General features: G+C 53.6%; 7 protein-coding genes across 15 annotated transcripts; 4 read left to right on the top strand and 3 right to left on the bottom strand.

Annotated features, from left to right (window-relative positions):
• Nucleotides 1-85: 85 nt before the first annotated feature.
• PPTG_02538 lies at nt 86-2320 on the top strand. Of its 2 annotated transcripts, XM_008893657.1 has the most exons (7): nt 86-187; nt 330-394; nt 467-774; nt 842-1054; nt 1113-1544; nt 1604-1840; nt 1910-2320. In XM_008893657.1, the coding sequence occupies exons 1-7, from the start codon at nt 96-98 to the stop codon at nt 2162-2164; spliced, it is 1602 nt and encodes a 533-aa protein (XP_008891905.1). In that variant the 5' UTR covers nt 86-95; the 3' UTR covers nt 2165-2320. The 2 variants fall into 2 exon arrangements, with proteins under 2 accessions (XP_008891905.1, XP_008891906.1); XM_008893658.1 differs by lacking the exon at nt 86-187 and having other exon boundaries at nt 266-394.
• A 3-nt stretch (nt 2321-2323) lies between these two features.
• On the top strand, nt 2324-3598 carry PPTG_02537. Of its 2 annotated transcripts, XM_008893655.1 has the most exons (4): nt 2324-2678; nt 2768-2997; nt 3074-3213; nt 3294-3598. In XM_008893655.1, exons 1-4 carry the CDS (start codon nt 2446-2448, stop codon nt 3462-3464), a joined length of 774 nt encoding a protein of 257 aa, XP_008891903.1. In that variant the 5' UTR covers nt 2324-2445; the 3' UTR covers nt 3465-3598. The 2 variants fall into 2 exon arrangements, with proteins under 2 accessions (XP_008891903.1, XP_008891904.1); XM_008893656.1 differs by having other exon boundaries at nt 3074-3598.
• PPTG_02536 (hypothetical protein) lies at nt 3233-11915 on the bottom strand. The gene has a single exon (XM_008893654.1). The coding sequence runs from the start codon at nt 11859-11861 to the stop codon at nt 3582-3584; it is 8280 nt and encodes a 2759-aa protein (XP_008891902.1). The 5' UTR covers nt 11862-11915; the 3' UTR covers nt 3233-3581.
• A 92-nt stretch (nt 11916-12007) lies between these two features.
• On the top strand, nt 12008-14400 carry PPTG_02535 (hypothetical protein). 4 transcript variants are annotated; one of them, XM_008893652.1, is made up of 4 exons: nt 12059-12244; nt 12321-13332; nt 13408-13842; nt 13974-14400. In XM_008893652.1, the coding sequence occupies exons 1-4, from the start codon at nt 12059-12061 to the stop codon at nt 13994-13996; spliced, it is 1656 nt and encodes a 551-aa protein (XP_008891900.1). In that variant the 3' UTR covers nt 13997-14400. The 4 variants fall into 4 exon arrangements, with proteins under 4 accessions (XP_008891898.1, XP_008891899.1, XP_008891901.1 ...); XM_008893650.1 differs by having other exon boundaries at nt 12008-12244; nt 13408-14400; XM_008893651.1 differs by having other exon boundaries at nt 12008-12244; nt 12321-14400.
• PPTG_02534 (BUB protein kinase) lies at nt 14343-18620 on the bottom strand (the record flags this gene model as incomplete). Its single annotated transcript, XM_008893649.1, has 11 exons — nt 14343-14483; nt 14575-15165; nt 15237-15308; nt 15385-15519; nt 15578-15935; nt 16056-16106; nt 16202-17424; nt 17497-17568; nt 17635-17746; nt 17822-17979; nt 18048-18620. 11 exons carry the CDS (start codon nt 18618-18620, stop codon nt 14427-14429), a joined length of 3402 nt encoding a protein of 1133 aa, XP_008891897.1. The 3' UTR covers nt 14343-14426.
• Nucleotides 18599-23115, top strand: PPTG_02533 (dihydrodipicolinate synthase). Of its 3 annotated transcripts, none has more exons than XM_008893647.1 (5): nt 18599-19298; nt 19377-19872; nt 19949-20028; nt 20112-20287; nt 20357-23115. In XM_008893647.1, exons 1-4 carry the CDS (start codon nt 19164-19166, stop codon nt 20277-20279), a joined length of 879 nt encoding a protein of 292 aa, XP_008891895.1. In that variant the 5' UTR covers nt 18599-19163; the 3' UTR covers nt 20280-20287; nt 20357-23115. The 3 variants fall into 3 exon arrangements, with proteins under 3 accessions (XP_008891895.1, XP_008891896.1, XP_008891894.1); XM_008893648.1 differs by having other exon boundaries at nt 20112-20403; nt 20506-23115; XM_008893646.1 differs by having other exon boundaries at nt 20112-23115.
• Nucleotides 20326-22938, bottom strand: PPTG_02532. 2 transcript variants are annotated; one of them, XM_008893645.1, is made up of 2 exons: nt 22041-22938; nt 20326-21929 (listed from the first exon to the last, which is right to left on the bottom strand). In XM_008893645.1, the coding sequence occupies exons 1-2, from the start codon at nt 22660-22662 to the stop codon at nt 20566-20568; spliced, it is 1986 nt and encodes a 661-aa protein (XP_008891893.1). In that variant the 5' UTR covers nt 22663-22938; the 3' UTR covers nt 20326-20565. The 2 variants fall into 2 exon arrangements, with proteins under 2 accessions (XP_008891893.1, XP_008891892.1); XM_008893644.1 differs by having other exon boundaries at nt 20326-22938.
• Nucleotides 23116-23476: the final 361 nt, after the last annotated feature.

Raw genomic sequence — 23476 nt, 5'->3', positions numbered from 1 at the left:
GTACTCATACGTACATTTACTGATGTACCTAATCATCGGTACATGGGTACATTCGACACCGTTTCTATCTCTTTCACAAAAACCGCGGGAAAAATATGGCGTCCAAGCGAGTTTTGCGCGCGTGCAAGTTGCAGGGCCTGTCACTCCACGCCGACGCACTGCGACGCCTCACCGATGAGCTTACCAAGTGCGTATGCATCTAACAATGTTGCTTGTCGAGTTTGACCATCCAAACACTAGTAGCGGCTCGAAACGATCAATTTGAAGTCGATCTCTGCGGTAATCCGATCCCTCCGACTAACGCTCATCAATTTCTCTTCTGCTTTTAGTGAGGCGTCACCACAGCTAGAAGATGTCATCTACGCCATTAAGAATAATATCGACCGTAGCAAGAGTACGTAAACGCTTTGGAACACTTTCAAAACTACCTAAAACGACTAAAATCAATTCTGTTTGAACTGTTCAGTGACGTCATCGGTGGTGACGCTAGAGGCTTTGGAGAGCGCCCTGGACACGCTGTTGGCAGTCTCTGCTGAGAATGACTACGAACAAATTCAAGTATTTGGTGCCTTCGACACTCCCAGACTGCACTTCAACACGCACAACAACTCGTACGAGCTGAGAGCAGACGCCCACCGCCGACTCCACGCTGGACCAGAGTCGAGAATTCAGCTACTGAGGAACAGATTCATGTCTGTAGATCTCCGTGTCAAGCGGAATCGACTGTTTGCACCGCCATCAGCTGCAGTGGCGAACACAACGGAGTACATGGAGGTAGGGGGGCTGAAATTACTGGTCTGGATGCAGAACTCTTTGTTGATTCGAGTATTGTGCCATACAGTTATCGCGTATTGAATCGCTGCTGGGTGTGAGTGGAGTGCGTCGTGTGATTGGCATGTTGGGCCAGGATGAGCGTAAAAGATTCTACTTGGAAGACTTTACTTCGCGGATTATCATCGACCTGACCAATGCAGCGTACACGGACGGCCTCTTTACGATCAATTGTATGGTGCTGGTGGAAGGTGAAGTTATCGATGATGTGCTTCATGTTCAGGTAAGGATTGTAGCATTAGTACAGTCATGGCTTCGCAATTAATTATGTTGCTGTACAGTCGATGGGTTTCCCACCTCCAGAGACCAAAGAAGCGTCTTTGGAAGTCTTGGGAGGAATTGATCCACTGGGTGTGGAGGTGTCAGCTCAACAGCGGGAGCAGATTCGAGAATTGGAAGCGAGCGATCACCACGCTACGTTCATTGTGCTGTCGGACGTTCATCTGGACGATCCTCAGGTTATGAGCAAGCTGGATGAGCTTTTCCAGGGTCTGGAGAGTGTTCAGCCCACGCTTTTCATCCTTATGGGCGACTTCATGTCCACGTCTATCGGTGGAGGTGCAGGATCCAACTCGTTGCAAGATCTGCGTGAGTACTTAGAGGAGCTCGGAAACCTCATTCTGAAATATCCTGGCATCGCTGAAAACTCGCGGTTCATTCTGGTACCCGGACCGAATGATCCGGGCTCGTCAAGCGCATTCCCACGCCACCCAGTGAGTAGCACAAGTTTTGATTTAGCGTAGTATCATTACTAAGTGTTTGTTGTGGACAGCTTCCTGATCTGTGCACTCGCGAACTCATCCGCAAAGGCCCGAACGTCACCTGCAGCACTAATCCGTGCCGGATCCGGTATTACACTCAAGATATCGTGATCTTCCGTGATGACCTGCAGCAAAAGATGCAACGACATGCTATCCTGCCACCGATGCCCAGTGAACAAGAAGAAGCGGAGATGGGTGAAGATGGAGAAGCTGTCCAGTCGGTTTCTCAAAAGGATATCTCCAAGCATGTACGGTGTAATGCTTTGTCATTCATGTGGTCGTTGATGGTGTTGACTTGATGTTCGCCTTTTTTTCAGTTGGCGAAGACGCTCATCGACCAAGCGCACTTATGTCCACTGCCGCTCATGGCGAATCCGATCAATTGGGACTTTGACTCGTCGCTCCAGCTCTTCCCAGCACCGGACGTGCTGATCTTGGGTGATTCGACAGAGCAATACCAACTTGGGTATTCTTCCGTTGGTGTCTTCCACCCTGGTCCATTCCACGCCGACTACTCGTTCGTGTTCTACCGTCCTAGCACCAACACCACGGAGTTCAGTCGCGTCGAATAAGTTCGTCAAGAATAAGACACTCCTGTAGAGCACGATGAATGCAAATACTACTCTTGATAGACTTTAGAGGACGTTGGGGGACACTTTGTCAGACTAGTCAGAATTACACGATATTTTAGCATCCTCTGTGACATGTTTCATTTACAAATACGAAGTACAGTTTGTGTTTACCCACGTTTGGCCCAATATTTACGCTTAGGGGTTAGGAAAATTACCATTACTCTCGTTCATCGACGTCACAGCGCTATTGGAGACCTGGCCCACTACTCATTCAGAGCAGGATGAGGCGCCGCCACCACCGGCAGTTCGGACTGCCGAACGCCAACCAGATCCTGCTGTGCATGGCTGTCTGCACTTCACTCTTCTTTGCGTTGTTGCGGCGCCATTGGCTGCAGTTTGGAGAAGACCCGGACGTTCATGCGTCGCTACAGAATGTCTACGTTGTGGGCGAGGGGTCCACCGACTCGAAGTCGTGGAATCAATTCTGCGCTGACGACTCGTTCAAGATGAATGTGTAGGGAGCTATGCACTGTTATTATTGATTTTTGGTCGAGTTGGCCCAGAGTGCTGACAATTTTGTATATGCTTCGTGGTTTTTTGTAGTCCTGGGACGAATCTGACCACGACAGTCGTGGATATGCAGGACGGAGCAGTGCTGTGCCACCGCCATAGTGGGGAGCTGATACCTACGTTGATGATTTGGATATTATCGGTAGCACTCGGTTGCGCTCTTCTGGGTACGCTGTTTGCAGTGTATCTGCAGCTCGGTAACCCGACGAGAGAGATGATCTTTTGGATCGGGATGATGCCTGGAATTTTACTGTTCGTCACTGGTACGGACGTATTGTAGCTGACGTCGTGCCATGCGAGCAATATGCTAACAGAGTGAAATGTGGTTATTTGATGTAGGGATATTGTGCTCGGCGTCATTGCTTTTGTGGCAGAGGTTTTATCTTCGCTTCGACAATGGGGACTGCTTTACCATCACAGTTGCTGCTACTGTTATTGCGTTTGCAGTGGCGATCTCAATGGTCATACGATGGCGTTGGGTACGTTCGTGGAAGAAGTTTAGGTCCTGTTGTTACTATTGTGCTTATCTCTTTTTATTTTGCTGCGTTCTACTCTACAGCCAGGAATCTGTGCTGTGCCGAACGAGCAGCAAGCTTTAGGCTCGCGTTCTTACGGTGATCATCTACCACGTCGCCGTGGTCGTCGACACGGCTCTGCAGCAACCGCTGCTACTATAACAACTACACCGGCACATGATCTCGAGGCTGCTGCAGTCCCACTGAATCGCTGAGTTGTGGTGGCTAGACAGAATATTTATCAGATCAAATGGACGTACAATTATCCCGTGCATGCTTCCTATAAGACATCGGGTAATAGTCTAAGCTCAGCAGAGCTGTGTAGATTCAGCTTAGTCGCTTTCGTCACCGCTGTCCGCCTTCAGCTTGCTCAACACACGACGAGTGTACTCGCCAATGATCTTGGCGTCGGCAGCGCCACTACGCAGGTATTCCGCTTGTGTTTCAGGACGCGAGTGCACCTCAAGCAAGTACAACAGTGTCCGTTCAGCAGGCAGCTTCACAGCCATGTTGTTGCTCTTGATAAGCTGGAAGACAGCAGGCACAAGAGCAGTCAAATGCTCACGCGTTTGCTCCGGTGAACGCTTCGCGGTCAGCTTCACCACACGCAGCGCACCACGAATCACGTCCTTATTCTTGTGCGTCACACCCTCCACCAAGACCGGCACCAAAGCGGCAACATCCTCCACGTGTGCCTGGCGCTTCACCAGCGCGCCAATAGCATTGAGCGCGTTGTTACGCACAGCTGTCTGTTCATCCAGCGCCAACGCAACAAGAGTAGTGGTCAGCGGGGCTGCGACCTCTGCACTCAGCAAAGCCGGATGCTTGTGCAGCACCAGCGCTGTGAACACGGCAGCACTTTGGCGACGCTGCCACGGCTGAGCCTGCAGATCGTCTGCAGATATGTTAGCCAAACTGTAGTCGAGTAACTGCTTCTGTGCCGTCTCCAAGTCGCCATTGTTCGCGGTAGAAGCCACACAAGAAGCCAGGCACTTGCTAGCACCGTCGCGAAGAGCATCTTCACTTGACTCGAGCATCTCCTCGAGCGCACACTCCAGAGTACTGCGACCAGCAGCCGACAGCTTGTCACCCACACGATCCACGACAGAAGCAACAGCCTCGAGGTTGGCCTCACGCACACCACCGGTCGTGGTGCGCAAGCGCTCCGTAAGCTCCGCAAGAAGAGGCTCCACACGCGGGCTCAACGTGACAAGCAGACTCAATGCCGACGCACCACGAGCACGCACGTCCACAGCAGTGTCGTTCAGAGCCTTGACGAATGTGGTCTGCAACTGAGGCAAGAACGGCTTCAGAGCCACCCCACCCTTCGTCAGAATGATCTCCAGAGTCTGCAGGATAGCAGCCTTCACGTGACCGGGGAAACGGTCACCAGCGATACGAATAAGCGGACCCGTGAGCTTGATCAGGTACGGACGAAGAGCAGGTGCGCTACTGAGCTCCACAAGTTCACCGAGACCAGCAGCCGCGCTCTGACGCAACTCCGGCGATCCATTCATCAAAGCCCACTGGTAGCTAGGCAAGAACGGCTCTAGACCCTTCGGAATGCAGAGACCCGGCAGCAAGTACTCGCCATCGCCCACTCCACCCTTGCGGTGACGGGCATCGCTGACCATCGAGTTGATAGACTGGCGGATGAAGTCCAAGTGCTGCGCGAACTGCTCCGGTTTAATAGTCGCATTCATACCCTTGAGCGCTGCAGATGCTGCACGAACCACTGCATCGTTTTGGTCGTTTAAGTGCAGCACAATCTGCTTAAGGTACAGCGGAGCCTGGTCGTCGTACGGTACAGTCGCGTGCGAGCAGAACTCGCCCACAAGCTCAAAGGCCAAAGCACGGTCGAGCACGTTCTCGCTTTCGCAGTATTTGCACAGCTCGATGGCCAACCAGTGAATGCCTGGTGCTTCCACTCCGAGCACCACATCACGCAATGATCGTTTGATTTCTTCTGAAAGTTCAGTCTTTGAAGCATCCGAGCTGTCATCTTCCAGCAGTTCAACATACTGCGCGAAGAACGTAGCGAAGATTTTTTCCACTTGGAAGTGGATCACGGCACCCGTTGCTTGAGCCACACGAGACACCGCACGTGCTGCTGATGCAGTCACAGGCATAACCAGTAGACGTGGGATCAGGTACGGGAGCACTTCACGAGACTTGACACGAAGAATCTCCTGTAGTCCAAGAAGAGCTCGCTCCTGCTCCTCAGCCGACGGAGAAGAGTGGATACGCTCCAACACCATCGGTACAGTCTCATCAATAGCACGGTAGCCAATGCCCTTGTGCAGCACGTCGAAGGCCTGAGCAGCAGAGGCACGAACCTCGGGTAGCTCATCGCAGACACCGTCCAAAACAGCATCAACGAGCGTGTCCACGTAGTCCTCGATCTGTTTCTTCGTACAGCAATCGATAACTTCAGCCAGACCGATGCAAGCACCCTGTCGACGACCAGTAGGAAGTGACGGCGACAAACCAGCACGAAGAATAGGCACCACCTCGGGTAATACATGCTCGCCCAACTTGCGCACAATCTCACCAAGGGTACGACCAGCCATTGTCTGCTTCTCCATGTTATCACCCGACAGTGCTGACACGATGGCGTTCATCAGAGCCTCCAGAATCTGGCGCAACGTCTTGGGCGTGTTAGCGACCACACTCTTCCAGACCTGCAGAGCGCTCTGGCGCACAACAGCAGAAGTGTCCGAACGGATCATGTACAGTGACGCCAAGATAGCATTGCGACGCTGAATACCCAGCAACTTGATGATGGCACGGTCGCCTGCAGCGCTTCCCGAAGTCTCTTCGTCATCGTCGTTGTCACCGCTAACAACAGCAACCACACGCGTGCCACTGATACGGTACATGAGATCACCCAACAGCATGACCGAACTCTGGCGGATACGCCAGCTATCATCGAACAGACCAGCCTCCAGACTCGGAAGCAGATCGCGCGTGTGCGACAGTGCGTGTGCATTCACCACGACGTGACCGGAGTGCATGGCAACATCGCGCACCGACTCGGCTTCGTCGCTGAGTCCCGCCACCACAATAGGCAGCGCTTCGCGAAGGAACATGGAGAACTGCTTGCCAAGAGCAGGAGGCAGGAAAGCCATGACCCACAGCACACCTTCACGCACCGAGTACTTCGGGTGACGAGCCAACGGCAGGATATCTTCACGCATGACGCGCTCCACACGTTCAATACCGAGGGCAACCACCACTTCACACAGACCTTGAGCAGCACCCGAACGTTCAACGGGGCCAACCTCGTCGTCCTTCATTGCCTCGAGGAGCCACGTCAGCATATCAGCGAAGTGACGCTCACCAAGTCCCTTGACCAGCTTGCCCAGAGCCTTAGCAGCCACTGCACGCACCTCAGGGATAGGATCCATCAGCTGAGTCTTAAGACTGGGCAGAACCGTCTCCATGTACGGCACCAGGTCCTTCGCGTCGTTGATCATGGAACACATACTGCCCACAATAAGAGCAGCCTTCTTCTTGGCATCACCAGCACGGTCCTTCAGGCCACGAGTGATGATAGGCATCACAAGAGCCAGCGACGGCGCGTCGATCGAGTGCTGGAAAGATGTAGACTGCAGCTGCTGAAGAGCCTCGGCCGTGTGTCGGTTAGGGTCCTCAAGGGCGTCCAGAAGCACCTTGGAGATGGTGGCAATTTCAGGGTTGCGAACCACAGAACCCACGTCACGAAGGGCACTCTTACCAGCCTCGCGGACCTTCGGGTGCGAGTCAGTCAGAGCTGCCATGAGCTTTGGAACCACCTGAGGCAGACATGAGCCTAGCTGTCGCGGGGCACAATAAGCCATCGAGCCCAAGATCTGAATACCGGACTGTTTCGTACGCCAGGCGCTTTCTTCCAGCGCTCCCAGCAGCGACGGAAGCACCAGCTTGACACCGTGCGCTGACAAGTTCGACATGATTCCCTTGGCAGTGTGGCTGGCAGCCTCACGCACTTGCGGGCTAGCGTCAGCCGAGCACTTGAGCATCACGGGCAGGATCACAATGATGTAAGGCTCGAACAGAAGTCCGAGACGCTGGCTCAAGCACTCGAACACAAGCATGGCACCTTGACGGGCATTGGCGCCACCAGTCTTCATCGATTCCTCAAGACGCGGAATGATGTTGTGGATCTTCAAAGCAGAGATACCAAGTCCCTTGACCACAGCCGAAACACCGTAAGCTGCGCCCATACGTTCACCGAAAGTTTCGCCTTCAGTCACGCGCTTCAGCAGATCGTCCAAGATGCCTGTGGTGCGGTCCTTGACTGCACTCATAAGCGGCGACAAGCACATAGCGACCGAACGCTGAACAGACTCAGACGGAATGTCAAGTGCTTCGATAAGCGAATCCACAATGGAGGAGACCTTCGGATCCGTCGGAGCCATGTGCTTAGCCAAAGAACCCAAGCAAACCACGACACCTTCACGCTGGTGATCGTAGATAGACAGCGCTTGCTTGCTCTGCTGGAGCATCTCCTCTTCCTGCGCAGCGAGGTGGGTTCCAACCTTAGCCTTCTTTCCGCCGCTGGTCTTAACTGCAGGAGCCGCTGGCGGAGCCGTGGTCTCGAGGAAACGTTCGAACATCTCCAGCAGCGGCGCCGTATTCACGCCACCACCTAGCGAAGCCACAGCCTGCACACCAGTTTTGCGCATCTGTGCACGCACCTTCGAGTTCGGATCTCCCAGACCGTGCTCCATAACGAACGTCAGCAACGCCATGGTGTTTGCGCTGGACATCGCCTCGGGGCCAGCAACTTCCGCAGCCTTTTCCAAGCACAGAGCGACACCAAGACGAGGACACATAGTTCGAACATCCTCGTCCAGTTCTGCTGCTTGCGCACCAGGGCGACGAACAGTAGGAATGCCAAATTCATCCTTGCGCTCAATCGGCTTCGGCTGGCTGCTCAAGAACTGCGTCTTAAGGTTATTCAGCAGTGGCGTCACCGACTTGGGGAACTGACGCATGCCATCAGCAAGAGCAAGAGATGCGCTTTCACGCGCACTAGCGTGGGTGTGGTTCAGCAGCACGAGCAGCGGGCCAGCGTATAGCGCCGTGACGGCAGCGCCAGTGGCATCCCAGATCTGATTAGCCAGAGTACGGTTCTTTTCGTCCGAGTCAAAGCGGCAGCAGTACAACCGGCTAATCAAGAGTGAGCTGGGCTTAGCGTTCCGGAACTCCTCACCGCCTTCGTCACTCTGCACGACGTTGAGTAGCGCAGTCAGAACTTCTCCACGTGCACTCGCCTCCTCAGAGAGTAAACCATCATCGCCAAGCAAAGGGGCCCATTCAGCCGCAGTCAATTCGGGTCCCAAGCACAGAGAAGTCAGCAACTTACCCGGAGCCAAATCCGGGTTAGAAATAGGCAGCGCGCTGCCCGTTGCCTGCTGGGACAACAACAACAGCGTAAGCTGCAGCATATCACGTCGTAGCAGACGCTGCGCAGCCACATCGCCTACTTCTTCCTCTTCCTCATCCGGGATCATGCGAGCATGAACAGCAAAGAGAGGCAGAGACCAGCGACGCAGGTCCGGTGCAAAGCGAAGCAGATCACGCAACACAGGGAAGAGCAAATGCAGAGTCGGCGGAGGGATCAAGTTGCAGGGAGCATCCGCGTCAAAGTCCGCCTCGGTTTCGAACTGGAAGCCGAATACGTACTCCATCAGCTCTGCAAGAAGACGTAAGAACAGTCCCTCCACTTCAGCAATGTGGGCAGCCTTGTCCTTGTCAGACGTCAGCTGATCCAACTCCAAAGCGATGCGCAGGGCACTTGCTACGTCTTGATAGCTCGAGCGAAGTAGCTCCGGGTTAATGGCCTTAGCCAACGCCATCAGTGCATTGGAGGCTTCAGACTCGAAAAGGGGGCATGTGAAGAGCACGCGCGCAGAGCGAAGCAGGTACGGCAGTGCTGGATGCAGCTCATCCGGACGAGTTAATGCCAACATGTCAATGGCTTCAAACACGGCAGACACGACGCGGTGAGTCTCCTGGACTTTGCGTCGTACTTCCTGTTGCTGCTCCAATTGAGCCTTCTGTTCAGGCGTGTACACCTTCTTCTGAGCTCCCTCCTCGGCACGTTTCTTGCGTTCAAGTTCCTCGCGCAGCTCCTGTTCCCACTGGTCGTCTTCATTTCCGCGACGGCCACCGCGCTTGTTGCGGCTAGTGGTTTCCCCCTCCTCGCCTTCCTTCTTGGGTTCGTACAATTCATCAAACGGCGTCTGGCAGATAGCAACATCCTCTTCGCTGAGAGCATCGATTTGTTCATCGTCTAGACGTTTAGCCAGTAGGTCCTCGATTATGTCGTGCAACGCAAGATCCTCGCCTTCACCGTTACCAGCGAAGTCGAGCAGAGTTGCCAGAGCACGCTGAGCAGCCAGGCGCTGCAGAGCACTCGCAGAGTAGAGCTTGCCCGTAGAAGCATTGGCCAGTAACTCAACGACTGCTGTCTTAACTTCCTCATGCTCCTCGATGAAGTTGTCCACCAGACTGGCATCACTGGGAGGCTCGTCGTCATCGTCATCCTCACTCTTGGCAGTATCAGTACTAGGAGACAAGAAACGCCGACGAATGGACTGCCACTCGCGCGAAAACGCCTCTGCCTTCTTGCCCGCAACCAGGAATGGGTTGTGCGCAAGGAAAAGCACCCATGGGAATACTTGAACCTTTGTGTCGTCTGCTTTACTGATTGCAGCAGGAACAAGTACGCGCAGCGCACGACGAAGCACGCCTGCAGGCGGAAGGCTGGCCTCCTCTTGACCAGAAAGAGCATCAATCTTCTTCTCGAACGCAGCTACAAGGCCAGCGCAGTGCTCCAGCGATGACTGGTACATCGTCTCCACAGCACGCTCAGCACTCTGGCGCACAGTGAGGCTTGACGAGCACAGCAGTTCCACTAACAGAGAGTAAGCTTCGCTAGCATCCGATTGCTGCGATGCCAAGACCCACACGAGAGCACGAGAAAGTGCAGCAAGAGCCGAAATCTCTGGAGACTCCAGTGCAGCGGCCTGTCGAGACGTGCTCGTCACAGTGCTCAACAATGATCGAACGCTGTGTCCAACGAAGGACGTAGAGCTCAGCAGAAGGTCAGCAACACCTTCTTGAGCCATGCAAGCGTCCATTTCGCTACTGGCAGACGCAATTACACCAGCGACTGCAACAGCCAGCACACCATCGAGATGCGCCACATTGGGCTTCTTGTTCGAGTCCTTAATCACAGCAACAACTTCATCGGCAAATGGGACCACAGCAGTGGCACTAGAGCGGCAGAGTACATCCAATGCGCGGAGATATCCAGCTACGACAGGCTCAGGCTTGTTCTTGAACCCTGTCTTCAAAGCAGTCACTGTGGCAGCGTCAAGCTCGTCCGTTCCGGCAAGCGCAAGCCACTTGCCGAGAGTCAGGAGTCCAAGGTGGCGCGTTTGTTCATGTGCCTCCTTGCCCACAGCCTTGAGTAGAGACGCAATAGCAACAGACGCAATTTCCTGCACCTCCGAAGCATCCAACTGCACCATCGCGGCATCGGCAGCGTCATTCAGTACAGCGAAAGCGACTTCACGCTGGTAGAACTGGGCGAGGATGCCGTGTTTGCCGTCCAACAAGGTGCCCATAACAGCCACAAACTCCTTCATGTGTTCACTCTGACGGAACGAGCGAGTCAGGGCCCCGGCCAACGCAACTGCAAGGGCGCGAACATCGTCCTTCGGCGCTCGTAGTTTGGAGATCAGCACAGATTGGAAGAAGTCACTCACGTATCTTCCAAAGTCCAGCGGTGTGGCGTGTACGAACGCACCCACAGCTTCAATGACCGTGTCGGGCGCCTTCTTGAGCATCTTAGCCATAGGCGGCATGATAATCTCCTCGAATTGTCCGTAGCTCAAGTTTTTAAACCTTGCATCGCTCTTTTCCAGCGGCGCGAACGTGCGTTTCTTGCTCTCAAAAGCCCAGACGACGTACTTGTTCCACATTAGTTCCTGCGTCTCCTTGTTCAGTAGATCACTCAGGCTCAGTACGAACCACAGCTGATAGTGCTGTTCCTCAGGTTCAGCTGAGGTGATCACGTCCACATAGCTATGCAGTAGCGTCTGGCCGTGCTTCTTGAGCAGTTTGAGCGGTGCCTTGCGTGCCTGTTTCTGGCTGCGTTCGCTGTCTCCAATAGTGGCCTCCAACAGGCAACTCTGTGCCGCTAGCAGCTCATTGAGCCACGCGGCGTCCGGCTTGGAGTCAGCGATTAGCGCCGCGTCCAGCACAACACACGAGAGCCGCAACGCAATGACACGCGCACTAGCGAAGGAAGCCACAAGCGCCGGAGCCTTGGCTCGCAATACGTGGCTGAAAATTTCCGGGAATTTCGGCAGTTCTTTGCAGGCCTCGGCCAGCAACGCACGCAAATGCTGTTCGGAGCTGCGGTACTGACAGCGGTAAGTCTCAGCCAGAATTTGGCTCGCCAAGCGCTTCAGTGGCAGCTCACTGGCCTTGCATTTGGTGACGACTTCGTGCTGGTAGGACTGGATGAAGACCAGGTGGGAAGGACGCAGCACGGCTGCGTCCAGCAGCGACCGCAGCACGTCCTCTTGCTCCGCCATGATGTCGTTGGGGGAGGCAATGCGGGCACCAGTGCTTTGTGGGTTGGATACCCCAGTCTGTGGTGCTTGATGGTAGAATTGTACATATTGACTAGTGGTACATAAATTTGACTAATGGAACAAATAGAGGTATTTTGTGTATTGCAGCCACCGACTATTTCAATCGGAGGGAGCAACCGCCCAGTGGCTCATTTATCATGGCAGACGATGACGCGGGCGGCTTCGCAGCCTTCATGGCCACTGTAGGCGGTGATAAGCCCAAGCAGACGGAGGATAAGCCCAAGGACGAGTACCACTATGAGGAGGAGCAGGAGAAGGAGGCGATGATGAAGAATTATCACCATCCAATGAAGCAATGGTTCCGTCAGCGGCCGCAGCTCGAGGTGCTACGCGCGTGTTAACAATTGCTAAGGATTTATAGCTGCTAACTGGATTCTGGTTTTTTAATGACTATGGCAGGCCAAATACGGCGCGTTTCCGCTCTTCTGGCAGGAACTCAAGACGTGGGAGCCGTACCGAGAGGTGCTTAAGGCTTACATCAAGTTCACAGAGCATGGGGATGACGTTGAGCCCGCAGAGAAAAAGGAGAATACACGTGATAAGGATAAGCAGAAGGAAGACGCTGCAACGACCAAACCAGCTGAAGAGCAACCGAAGAAACGCCGTAAGAGTCGGTGGGGAGACCCAGTGGAGTCTGGAGCGGACGGAAATGGCGAAAAGAAGCGGAAAAAGTCGCGATGGGCACCGACATCCAGTGGCGCCTCAGCGATGACTGGACTGCTCAACCAAAAGCAGCAGCAGTCGGTTATGCTCCGTGCGCAACTGGAAAACATCAACCAGAAATTGAAGACGGTGGTAATGGACGCAGCGATGATCGAGAAGGATCCGAATCGATCACCGTCGCCTCCTCCGCAGTATGACTCAAACGGAAAGCGTACCAACACACGCGAAGTTCGTATGAAGGCCGCGCTGGAGAAACGTCGGCGCGAGACGATTGAGGAGCTCGTGAAGATCAATCCGCTCTTCCGACCGCCTGCGGACTACGCACGTCAGAAACTGCATCGAAAGATTTACATTCCAATTCGCGATTTCCCATCCTATAACTTCATCGGTTTGATCATCGGTCCGCGTGGCAACACGCAGAAGCGCATGGAACGAGAAACGAACTGCAAGATCGCCATCCGTGGCAAGGGATCCGTCAAGGAAGGCAGCAAAGGCAAGAAGATGAATGCCGATGAGAACGATGATCTGCACGTGCTTATCACAGGTGACCGCGAAGAAGACCTCGATAAGGCAGCCAAGGAAGTACAGAGTCTGCTGGTGCCGGTGGATGATACGAGGAATGCTCACAAGCAGAAGCAACTGCGTGAATTGGCTCTGATCAATGGTACACTCCGAGACGACGACTACTGCCATATTTGTGGCGAAAAGGGACATCGCCAATGGGAATGCCCCAACCGAGACGCTCATCGTACGTGCCACGTATTACTCTTTCTATTTTGTTTTTGATACGATAACTGTGACTTGTTTCCATGCTGCATTTTAGGTACGTTCAAGCCCGTTAACGTCAAGTGTGCCATTTGTGGTGATTCTAGTCACCCGACACGTGATTGTACTCAGAAAAAGAAGTCTGCTGAGGAAAACGCTGCCATCGACAAGGAATATCAGCAATTTATGCAGCAGCTTGGTGAAGCACCTGCCACTTCGACTGCTGCAAACGGAAACGGTCCAGAAGCAGCGACCGCAGGTGCTACAGCGCCATGGTTGCAACCAGCCAAGACTTCGAGTGCGACGGCACAGCCTTGGATGCATCAGTCTGTAGGTGCTCCAGGCACAGCTGGTCCACCTGGAGTGCCAGCACCTCCTGGTACAACTGCATTGGGATCTACTCCGGCTACGGCGTTCCCGCCTCCGGTGGCGCCGCCTGGCGGATATGATTACCAAGGACAGGGCCAAGACTGGGGACAACAAGGATGGAATGGTGGGTACAATTCGTATTACGGATCATGGGATCAGAGTGGTCAGGGCGCTGACTATCAGGGATATGGACAATATGATCCACCTGCGGGTGGTGCTGGTGCTGGTGCACCTGGAACTAACGGGACGGATCAGTATCAGTATCCGCCATACGGTAATCCGCCGCAGTAACGAACTAACTGCTTAGTGCCATCAGCTCTGTGGTCAAGTCGAAGGGAGCACAAGCATCAGGTACGCCTCGCCGTTTGGAAACGTGAGAAGAATCGCAGCCGCGACATCAGCGCAGAGGAACTAACCCCGTAGGAATACACAGGATTCACTTTTGCTTGATCGCTAGTACCTGCGCTTATGTGTATTGTTTGTGTATGTCTGCGAGGAAAACAATAGGTGGTGCGAGTCGCGACAATACAGCGTGGTCTGCTATCAAAGAGTGCGAGTTGAAGAAATGATGCTGTCGAAGAGTACTGTAGCTCTTCTTCCGTACACATAGGAGAATTTGTAGATTTGCTGGGGGCTGAGTTGACCTCGCCTGAAGATCGAATACGACATGTAGCATTACTCTGATTGCCTTGATTAGCATTGATCTGTCTAAACAGTTGTCTTTCTGAGAACACTATCCTGCCGACTCAGCTGCTTGAAGAGCTCCTAATGAAAGTAGCGATAGCCCAAATGTTAGAAAGTGTCTTTAACAATGCTCAATGTCTATCGCAAGTTCGCTGGTGAGACGAAAGCATACTTGTTGACGACTCCGATCGGATACGAAGTAGCGTTCCATGCGCCTCCGAAGGTTGAGCAACGAGGGTTGATCCGTGCAACTGTGTACATTCAGAAGCACGTGGAAAAAGTTTTCCCACATGTCGACTTGCCAATACCGTTTGAATTGCCTGACAATTCCCCAATGCGTTGCACCCTTGGCGTTACGCTTGGGCTTGACTTCCATGTATTCCCCGAAGAGCATGCAGTGCATTGTCCCGCAAAAGGCAAACGTGTCGATCTGGTATGTCCATGGGCGTTGCGTAAGCATCTCGACACATTGAAAGCCTTTGGCGTGGCAACTGCCTCTGAAAACTGTTCCATCCGGGTAGAAACTCAAGTCGATCGATCTTCCGTAGTCAATAAGATAGAGGTCACCAGCCTGGTAAACTTTGTCAAGTTTCGGTTCTTGGCTGATCAATTCCAACTCGGATGAAGGATTCCCAGGTATCATCAACCAGTTGTCCGGTTTGATATCACCGTGGAGAACATTTGCACTGTGAAGAAGCTCAATGCACCGCAGCATCTTGATACCGTAGTAAACAGCTAATACTTCCGGAAATGTAGTACCCCACTGCAAAGGAATAGAGGATCCACAGGGACTTTAGATTCCGCAGAAACACCGTAAATCAAAGCGAGCAATACCTGCTTGTAGCAATTTAGGACGTCGAAGAGTGTTCCAACGTGACCCTTATCCATGATGAGCAAAGCTCCATTCTGCCAAGTAGCAGTAAAGAGTAACATTAGGTTAAATTCGTGAAGGGTGCCACTTAATACGAGCATCTTCATGCACCGAGAACAAATGGAGTTCGGTTAACGTTGGAACAGGAATCTTCTCGTCCGGAATCCCTCTCTCAATCCTCAGTTTTTTCTTGATCTTGTTCGTAATGTAAAACTCCCAAGCTAGATTCTGGCGTTCCTTCTCAATCTGACCAACCAGGCATGTTAGCTACAGCTATAACATCATCTGGAGCGTATACCAGTACCTTAACAGCCTTATTGCGAGTGGAGTTGATAGTCGTATCAACGACCTTCGCTGAAAAGACATACGCAAAGGAGCCCGACCCCAAAACTCCGACCAGCTGGACAGTTAGTGTTGTACTGGCCTTGAAGACAATCGGCTTTGGCAACTTCCGCTTGACTGGGTTAGTACACGGGACCCGCGGCAAAGTTTGTGAATGGAGCTTGACGGCATCAGGTCTCGAGCACAAGTACCAGTCGACGCGTCGATCCAGAATCAAATTTTGCCGGTTTTCAAAAGTGTATGGGTCCAACACGAGTGCTGCCACAGGTACTTTTGTGCTGAGATGAGTGACGCTCTTTGGTGTTGGCTGCGTAATATTTCTTGACGTCAAACGGTTAGTGAAAGCGTCAAGTGTTCATATGCTAGCATTACAAGTTCATTGTCTGATAGGATTGCACGACAAATCAATTTGAAGGTCAACAGCGAGGCAGTAACTATACCTCGACGATCCCTCTCGTGCTAAGTTCTTTGTTGTGCCTTGAATCCAGCGGCTAAGGTATACGCTGTTCGATCAGCATTGTCGAACAATACAGGGTTCTCCTGATATAATAAATCGTTAATGGAAGAGCAGGCACTGGGGCTCTACCTTTCCGTCGAGTCCTTCTCAGCGGCATCCTTTTGAACTCGCATAAGAACGTCTTTGTTCGTTAATCGCACACTGCACACCAGGTCATCTCGGGCACCGAGTGGCTTCCTCTTCTGACTCCAACTCGTCTTTCCAGTCCGAGGCTCTTCTGGAACATCATCACTGAAAACCTGAAATGCCTTCCCTGTTCGAGGTTCTTCGGGTGCGCCATCGCTGAAAATCTGGAAATCCTGCTTCCTTCCTACCAGAGGCTCAGCGGACGCATCATCTTTGAAAACCTGGAACGTTTGCTTTGGGATAGACTCATTTATGTCTTGTCGCTGGGACTGATCCTGCGCATTCAATGCCACGCTATCGACCGAGTCTTCAAATACGCTGAAGTGAAGCTTTCGCTCGACCGGATCACCCTCCTTTGCATCCCACACACTAGGTTTTGGCTGTCGTGGCGGGCTGCAAAACATGCTGTTGATGTCCTCCAATGCGACGCGAGTGTTGATAGTCATGTCTTCTTGATCACCGTTGTGCGTTGATACCGCGGCAGTTTGCGCTGCAGTAGCAAGAGGAGCTGGTTTTCTCTCAGGACTCTCTACTTCACGAGAAGTTGACGATGTTGTGGTCGGCGCTGAAGGGTTGGCTCTGTGAGAAGCTACCGATGCAGTCACTGAAGAAGTAGCAGCCGACAAGGACAAAGTTACGTTGGATGCAGAGTCGACTTCATGAGTCACGTCGTGCAGGGCGCGATGCTCCAGCTCGCGATGTCTATCCACCGCCTGCTGATACGCGCTCGCTCGGATTTCTTCAAAGGAAATTGCGTCGCCCGTTGAGGATGTGATCTGTTCAACGTCATAGCAAGATTTTTCCGATCTGCCTTTCGTTACCTGCTTCTGCGCACGCGCCTTCTTGTCGCTGGCAGTGAAATTCTTGAGTGGTTCCTGCGCAAGCATTTCCTCCTCTGTAGCCACTCCATCCAGTCGCTGTCGAAGCGTTTGAGAACGATGTGTCAGAGGTGTTCGTCGCTTCTGTTCGCTTTCAGACACAGAAAATTCTTCATCCACAAAAACCTGTAAAGTGCTGGCATCCTGTGGTCGACTGTTTCGCCCGGGCGGCGATCGACGGTCAGATTGTCGACCAGCTCCAGCTCCAGATTCTCCACGAGCTGCAAGTGTATTCCACGCACTCGGCGCCATCTCATTCTCCTTGTCCTGCTGTTGCATAGTGCCAAGCTTTTTCCACCCACCGTTACCGTCAAAAGGATCAACAGAGTGTCCAACAGGATCCTCGTAGACAACAAATACCGGTTTGTGCGCGTTCGCTTTCTGGATACGCTGGACCCGAGCAGATGCTCGATGCTGGTGAAGCTGCTGCCGCTGAGCATCGTTTAGTTCCAATGTTCCATAGGACGACAAGCTCTCAAGAGCACGGCGGTGTGTTACCTCATCGATCCCATTAGCTCCCGTCTCCTCGGTCATCCTCAGCCACTGGCGACTCATGCGTCTCTGAAATTCCTTGTACTTTCTTTCCAAAAGGTCCTGCGGCTCCGCGTTCCTACAGCAGCAAGAAAAATGAATAGCTTACTCAATATACGACAGAACTCCAGAATGTAGCCTCAGATGCACGTACTTCTGGCCGGCCTTTAAATAAATCTTGTGTGCTTGTGGGTAGTTGGCCATCGTCTCGAGGACGTAGGCCCATCCGATGTAGAAGAGCGAGACGCGCTCACCGATCTTGTTCTGGTAAAGATACTTGAAAATGTCCTTGGGGTTGGACACCAAGTCCGCCTACAACGACACAAACAACGTTAACATCAGTAAATTTGACGCCATTGAGCATCATCCACACTTCTCACGTATTGGATCCATAATCGGATGTATCGCATGTCGTTCTTGTAGTGCGGGTTATCCTTGAGCTCTCGCGTGCACTTCTCCAGTGCAGTAAACTTCTTGCGCGTATCTTCGGGCATTTTGACCTCCAGCCAGCGTATGTATTCAAGCCACGCGGCGAGCGGATCGTCTCCGTTGTAGGCCTCGACAGCATCCTGCTTGGCCTTGAGTTCGTCCTCGAGTCGCAATTTGGTCTGGAATGAGTCGTGCGCGCGGAGAGCCTTGTTCAGGTCCGCCACGTTGCGGCCGCGCTTGAGCGGCATCACATTCTCCTTGGACGCCTCCCACTCGAAGGCGTCCGCCTTGCGCTTACGGTCCGATAGCGCCGCATCCATCGTCATCGGTGTCGGCTTCTGACTTGAGCGCTGCCTGTCGCGTTCGTCGCGCACTACACTTGGGTTTTGTATGGTGTGCGCTGATCGAGTGCGGACTTCGCGCTCCAGTTCAAAATTTTGAAATCCCGCCAAATTTGATAGTAGGTACCTCACTACAGTGACATATTGAAGTCGCGCTCGAGTGACTACTAATGCCGTGTTCATCGACGTTCCAAGTCATCGAGACGTTCGAGCACAGTGCATGTAAGCCGCAATCGTACTCACCACAGCAATGATCACGCCGTGTTCAACATATCATTGCTACGGCGATGTTCGGATCGTCACGCGAGATACCCGGCTGCGATCGTGTTTATACCGGCTTTCTCGCCGAGTTCCTGGCACGCCGGCATCGAGACTGTAGCCACCTCTAGTGCTACAGCTCTGCTTGAAGTCACTTCCCGTAATCAGCTTGTTGAGAAGAAAAACGGGTGTGGCCAAGTGGATGCTACTACCACAATATGAGCTTACAAAAAGCCGGATGAAAGGAAGGGGTGAAACTTGAAAAATCAATATGAACCAATCGACATTTATTCAATTGAAGCTTGGCGACAGCCATCCCTTGTATTGTGGCAATACTGTGAACACTTCCATGGTGGGCAACAGACGCTGATCATCAACTTCATCCGGCGCCGACGTCAGTGGCTCCACACAATCCAATAGACAGTCAAGGCAGCGTCTCCGACTTCCAGCCAAGCCCTATCAACAGCCATGGTCCTCAACCTGCAAGGAACTTTCACCGCGCTCGTGACGCCCTTCACGGAGGACGGTAGCGCCGTGGACTACGCCAAGCTGCGGGAGCTTGTGGAATGGCAGATCCAGGAGGGCATCAACGGTCTCGTGCCGGTACGTAGTAGTTTGCGCATTCCTGTTGACTGGCTGGACGCTAACGATGCTACCAACTTGCCGCAATAACTGTGATAGATGGGCACGACCGGCGAGTGCCCCACGGTCTCCCACGATGAGCACGACCGCGTGATTTCGGAGGTGGTGTCTACTGTCAATGGCCGCGTGCCTGTGATTGCCGGCACTGGCTCCAACAACACGGCGGAGGCTCTGCGTCTCACGCGTGCGGCTAAGGATGCCGGTGCCGACGCCTGTCTGGTGGTTTGCCCGTACTACAACAAGCCTACGCAGAAGGGTCTGTACGCCCACTTCAAGGCCGTGGCCGAGGTCGGCTTGCCCGTGGTGGTGTACAACATCCCCGGCCGGACCAACGTCAACCTGACGCCGCAGACGATTGCTGAGCTGTCCAAGCTGCCCAACATCGTGGCTATCAAGGAGTCCACGGGCTCGCTGGACCAGGCAATGGAGATCGCTGCTTTGTGCGACATCACCATCCTGTCGGGCGACGACAACCTGACCCTGCCGCTCATGGCCATGGGCGCCAAGGGTGTCATCAGTGTGCTCTCCAATGCTTGTGAGTGGCAATTCTTGTCATAGTTGCGAATTGTGGGGTGCTTACTCATTTTGTTTCTATTGTTGCGTGCAAACAGCCCCCAAGAAGGTGCTGGCCGTTACCGACCCGATGCTCAAGGGTGACTACGCCGCTGCTCGCAAGGCTGCTTTGGAGAACGTACGTTTTGGCTCGAGACCGCTAGAAGTTGACATTGCTATCGTTCGTGATGCTAATATTGTCATTCAATTTGCTACGGACAGATCTTCCTGGTCAAGTCGCTCTTCAGCGAGGCCAACCCGCAGCCCATCAAGAAGGTACTGCAGCTCATGGGCAAGTGCACAGCTACTGTGCGTGCCCCGCTGGTGGAGTGCGAGCCCTCAACCATCGAGAACCTCACCAAGCTGGCCAAGGAGCACAAGCTTATCTAAGGCAAATTGTAAAGCAGACCGTGGTTCTGGCTAATCCAAACGTGCCGTAGCCAACTCTATCTTGTGCCAAAATGTAGAATTGCAAGGGTTAAACACGTGCGTGTTCAAGTCTATTCACTGCTAGGTAAGGAACTGCTATCGAACCAACATAGATTATTAACAAACTTCGGGGTGAGGACTGGAGACGCGATCAAAACCACAAAACTCACTCACTCGTTGACCTCAGAACTGCATCCCTTTCCTAGCACTGGGAAACCAGACGCCACAAAACTACCAATCACTTGGTCTAGTACTTGCTGGCGTTGCTTGATCTGTCACTCGAGGCAACACTGAAGCCACTGATACGCGAGCTCTCGCGGCTGTACGGAGACATGCCTGAGCTGTACGAGTCTGCGCTGGAGCGCGACGCTCGGAAGCCGTACGAGTCCACGGACACCTCGCTCTGTAGTCTCGACTGGTCCATGGCCTCCGAGAAGCCAGTAGCACGAGAATCCTCGGTGACACGGGACTCCTCCGTAGCGCGGTAGTCATCAAAGCGCGACTCAACAGTGGCACGGTCTTCCGTGATATTGTAGTCCTCAGTGAACCGTGACTCAACTGTAGGGCGAGACGACATGGAGAAGCCAATGTCGCGGTTTGAGTCGTGCTCGCTCAAGCCCGTGATGCGTGACGTGTTGTCCTCCGAGAAGCCGCTGACCGTGCTGAATCCTCCGATGCTGCCGAATCCACGGGCCTTCAACTCAGCCTGCTCCATCGAGTCCAGGCGGGAGTCCATGCGAGATGACTCCGAGTCGTTCCAGTCTCCTGGCTGCAGGTACTTGTTCTGTCTGGCCGACACAACCGAGTCACCGAAGTTGGACATTGAGGCTTCGCTCTGGCCACCGGCAATGGATGACAACTCCGACATGTTGCTCATGCGGTAGGCGTCAATCTCCGCCTCGTTCGAGTGTTTGGTCGCCCCGGCGGAAGCAGCAGCAGCGGCACCCGCAGCACCGTAGCTCGCCTTTTCCGAGTACCCATCGGTGTCCAAACTGCTCTTGGGGAGCGAGTTCAATGAGCTGCCATTGCTAGAGTTGAGCTCCGAGCCACGCTCAGCTGAAGCCATGATGGCGACTGAGGATTCCTCACTCATTATGTTGTCAGCAGCCTTGTCGTTGTTTCGAGCTGAGATGTTGGCGACGTATGTGAGGTCGATCTTGCCGCCGTCGTGGCCGTGGAGTCCACTGTCGTCCATGTCGCTAGCCAGAGAGGGCGAGTTCAGGTCGAAGGCTTTGTTAGCGTGCATACGCTGCTCCTTACGACGACGCATCACGAAGGCAAAGGCGACGACACCAACGATACAGCAGCCAACCAGCGCGGCAATTATGATCACTCCGTTATGGCCGAGGAAGTCACCGCTGCCGTTAGAGGTCGAAGCCGACTTGACTGCTCCAGAGGAGCCTGTGTCCTTCTGCTGCGTCGTATCATCGGACGTAGTCGGAGCCGTGGTTGTCTTGGTCGAAGAGTCCGAGACTTGGGCCGATTCGTCCGTGCCCGAGCTCTGCTTTAGTTTGGATTCCTGCTCCGCCGAACTGCCAGAGTCGTTTCCAGAGTTGCTGTCAGGCGCACTCGTCGTGGTGTTGGTGCTGCCAGACGACGAGGCGGAAGAACCTGTGGAAAGCGACGGCGCCTGAGTTAGCGGCGGTGCAGTTGTTACGGGCGGAGCAGTGGTCGACCAGGTGGTCGACTCTGTGCCACTTGAATCAGAAGTTCCTACGCTACCTGTATTGGACGTCGACGAGGACGAGATGGACGAGTCGGCGGACACGATACTGATCTTCTTGAAGACGATGTATTCCTCCGCTGCAAGGTTGAGCGAGGCATCACCGGGCAGAGCGACAATGCCCACAATGATGTAGTCGCCAGCCGTGGAGAGAGTGAACGTGTTGGTCTCAAGGGCCTTGGTGCCGTCAGCGGCGAATGCTCCGGTGCTAGTTCCGTCCGCACCCGTAGGGGTTCCGCCCACGTTCGTGGCGCAGTTGGTTCCGGCTGTGCAGGCGAACAGTGACGACGTGGTCACGGCACCTGGGAGGCCTGTGGTTGCGTCGATGGCGTTCGGGAAGATGGCGTTGGCCAAGCCAGTGTTCGCCTTGGCCGTCCACTTGACGGTGATGGGGTCACTCACGTGAAACTCGGAGGCTGTAAGCGTTAGCGTGACGCCTACGGGGCAGCGACCGACGTTGCTGGCCTCCAACGTGTCGAAAGCGAGCGTACCTACCGCCCCGTTGACGCCCATGCAGTAGGTAGTGGAGCCGTCCTGCGTGAACCCGTTGTCAACGTCGACGGCCTGTGCCGCTCCGAGGAGCGCGAGCGCCGCCGCTGCGAACGCTGAAACGACCTTCATCCTGCTAGTAAGTTTCTCGATGGAAAAGTCTGTCGATCCGGGCTGCTTTCCTGTATATTGAGGCTACCTACTGTTGCCAATTTGCGGGCACTGCTCGACTCCTTCGATCGGGTCGAGACCGTTTCCGCAGACAGCAATGAGTAAAAGGCCGAGCAATCTGGAAATGACTTGCATTCCCGACTCGCGACCTGGTCGGCACAGGAGAGGAGAGTCAGCAGCGCACCGGTCTCTGTAGGCGGCCTCTACTCTACGCCACGAAAAGCGCCCAGCTGGTTCTGCTGCATTTTTGCCCCAACCTCGAAAACTCTGCCGAAAAACTCGTGTAAAGTTTGTGAGTCAAATGGTCCGACGCAGCATGGAGCGCCAAATTCTAGCAAGCTGCGGACACTTTTTGGCATGAGATTTGACATGAATTTTCCGCAATTTTAACACCTACTTGTAACATTGACCCTAGTGCAATGCTGGTTTGTACCAACGCGGATAAGTGGTCTCCGTTATGTTTGAAGCATGTACCATGGCACTCACTTCATCAGCAAAGTGTTGCGTGATGAACGATGGTAACCATTATCAGTAAGGTTTACCAGATCGAACAGTATCCCCACAAGCGAGCGACGCATCGGTGGACAATACTTTCAATATAGAGCACCCGAGGCTGCGTGGAACTCGCGCTTTTGAGCAGTGCCGAGATCGGCAAGTTGCAGTGAGAGCGATATACACCGCCGATGGATGACAACCGAGAGCGTGTGTAGCCCCTCGTAAATCGTTCAGCGTCACTGCGCCATCTCCATGCATATCGATTCGAAAATCGGTAGAC

The sequence above is a fragment of the Phytophthora parasitica genome, assembly GCF_000247585.1.
Source record: "Phytophthora parasitica INRA-310 unplaced genomic scaffold supercont2.2, whole genome shotgun sequence".
Classification (NCBI taxonomy): Eukaryota; Oomycota; class Peronosporomycetes; order Peronosporales; family Peronosporaceae; genus Phytophthora; species Phytophthora nicotianae.
Note: the sequence above shows the minus strand (reverse complement) of the source record. Positions and strands in the feature narration are given on the sequence as shown.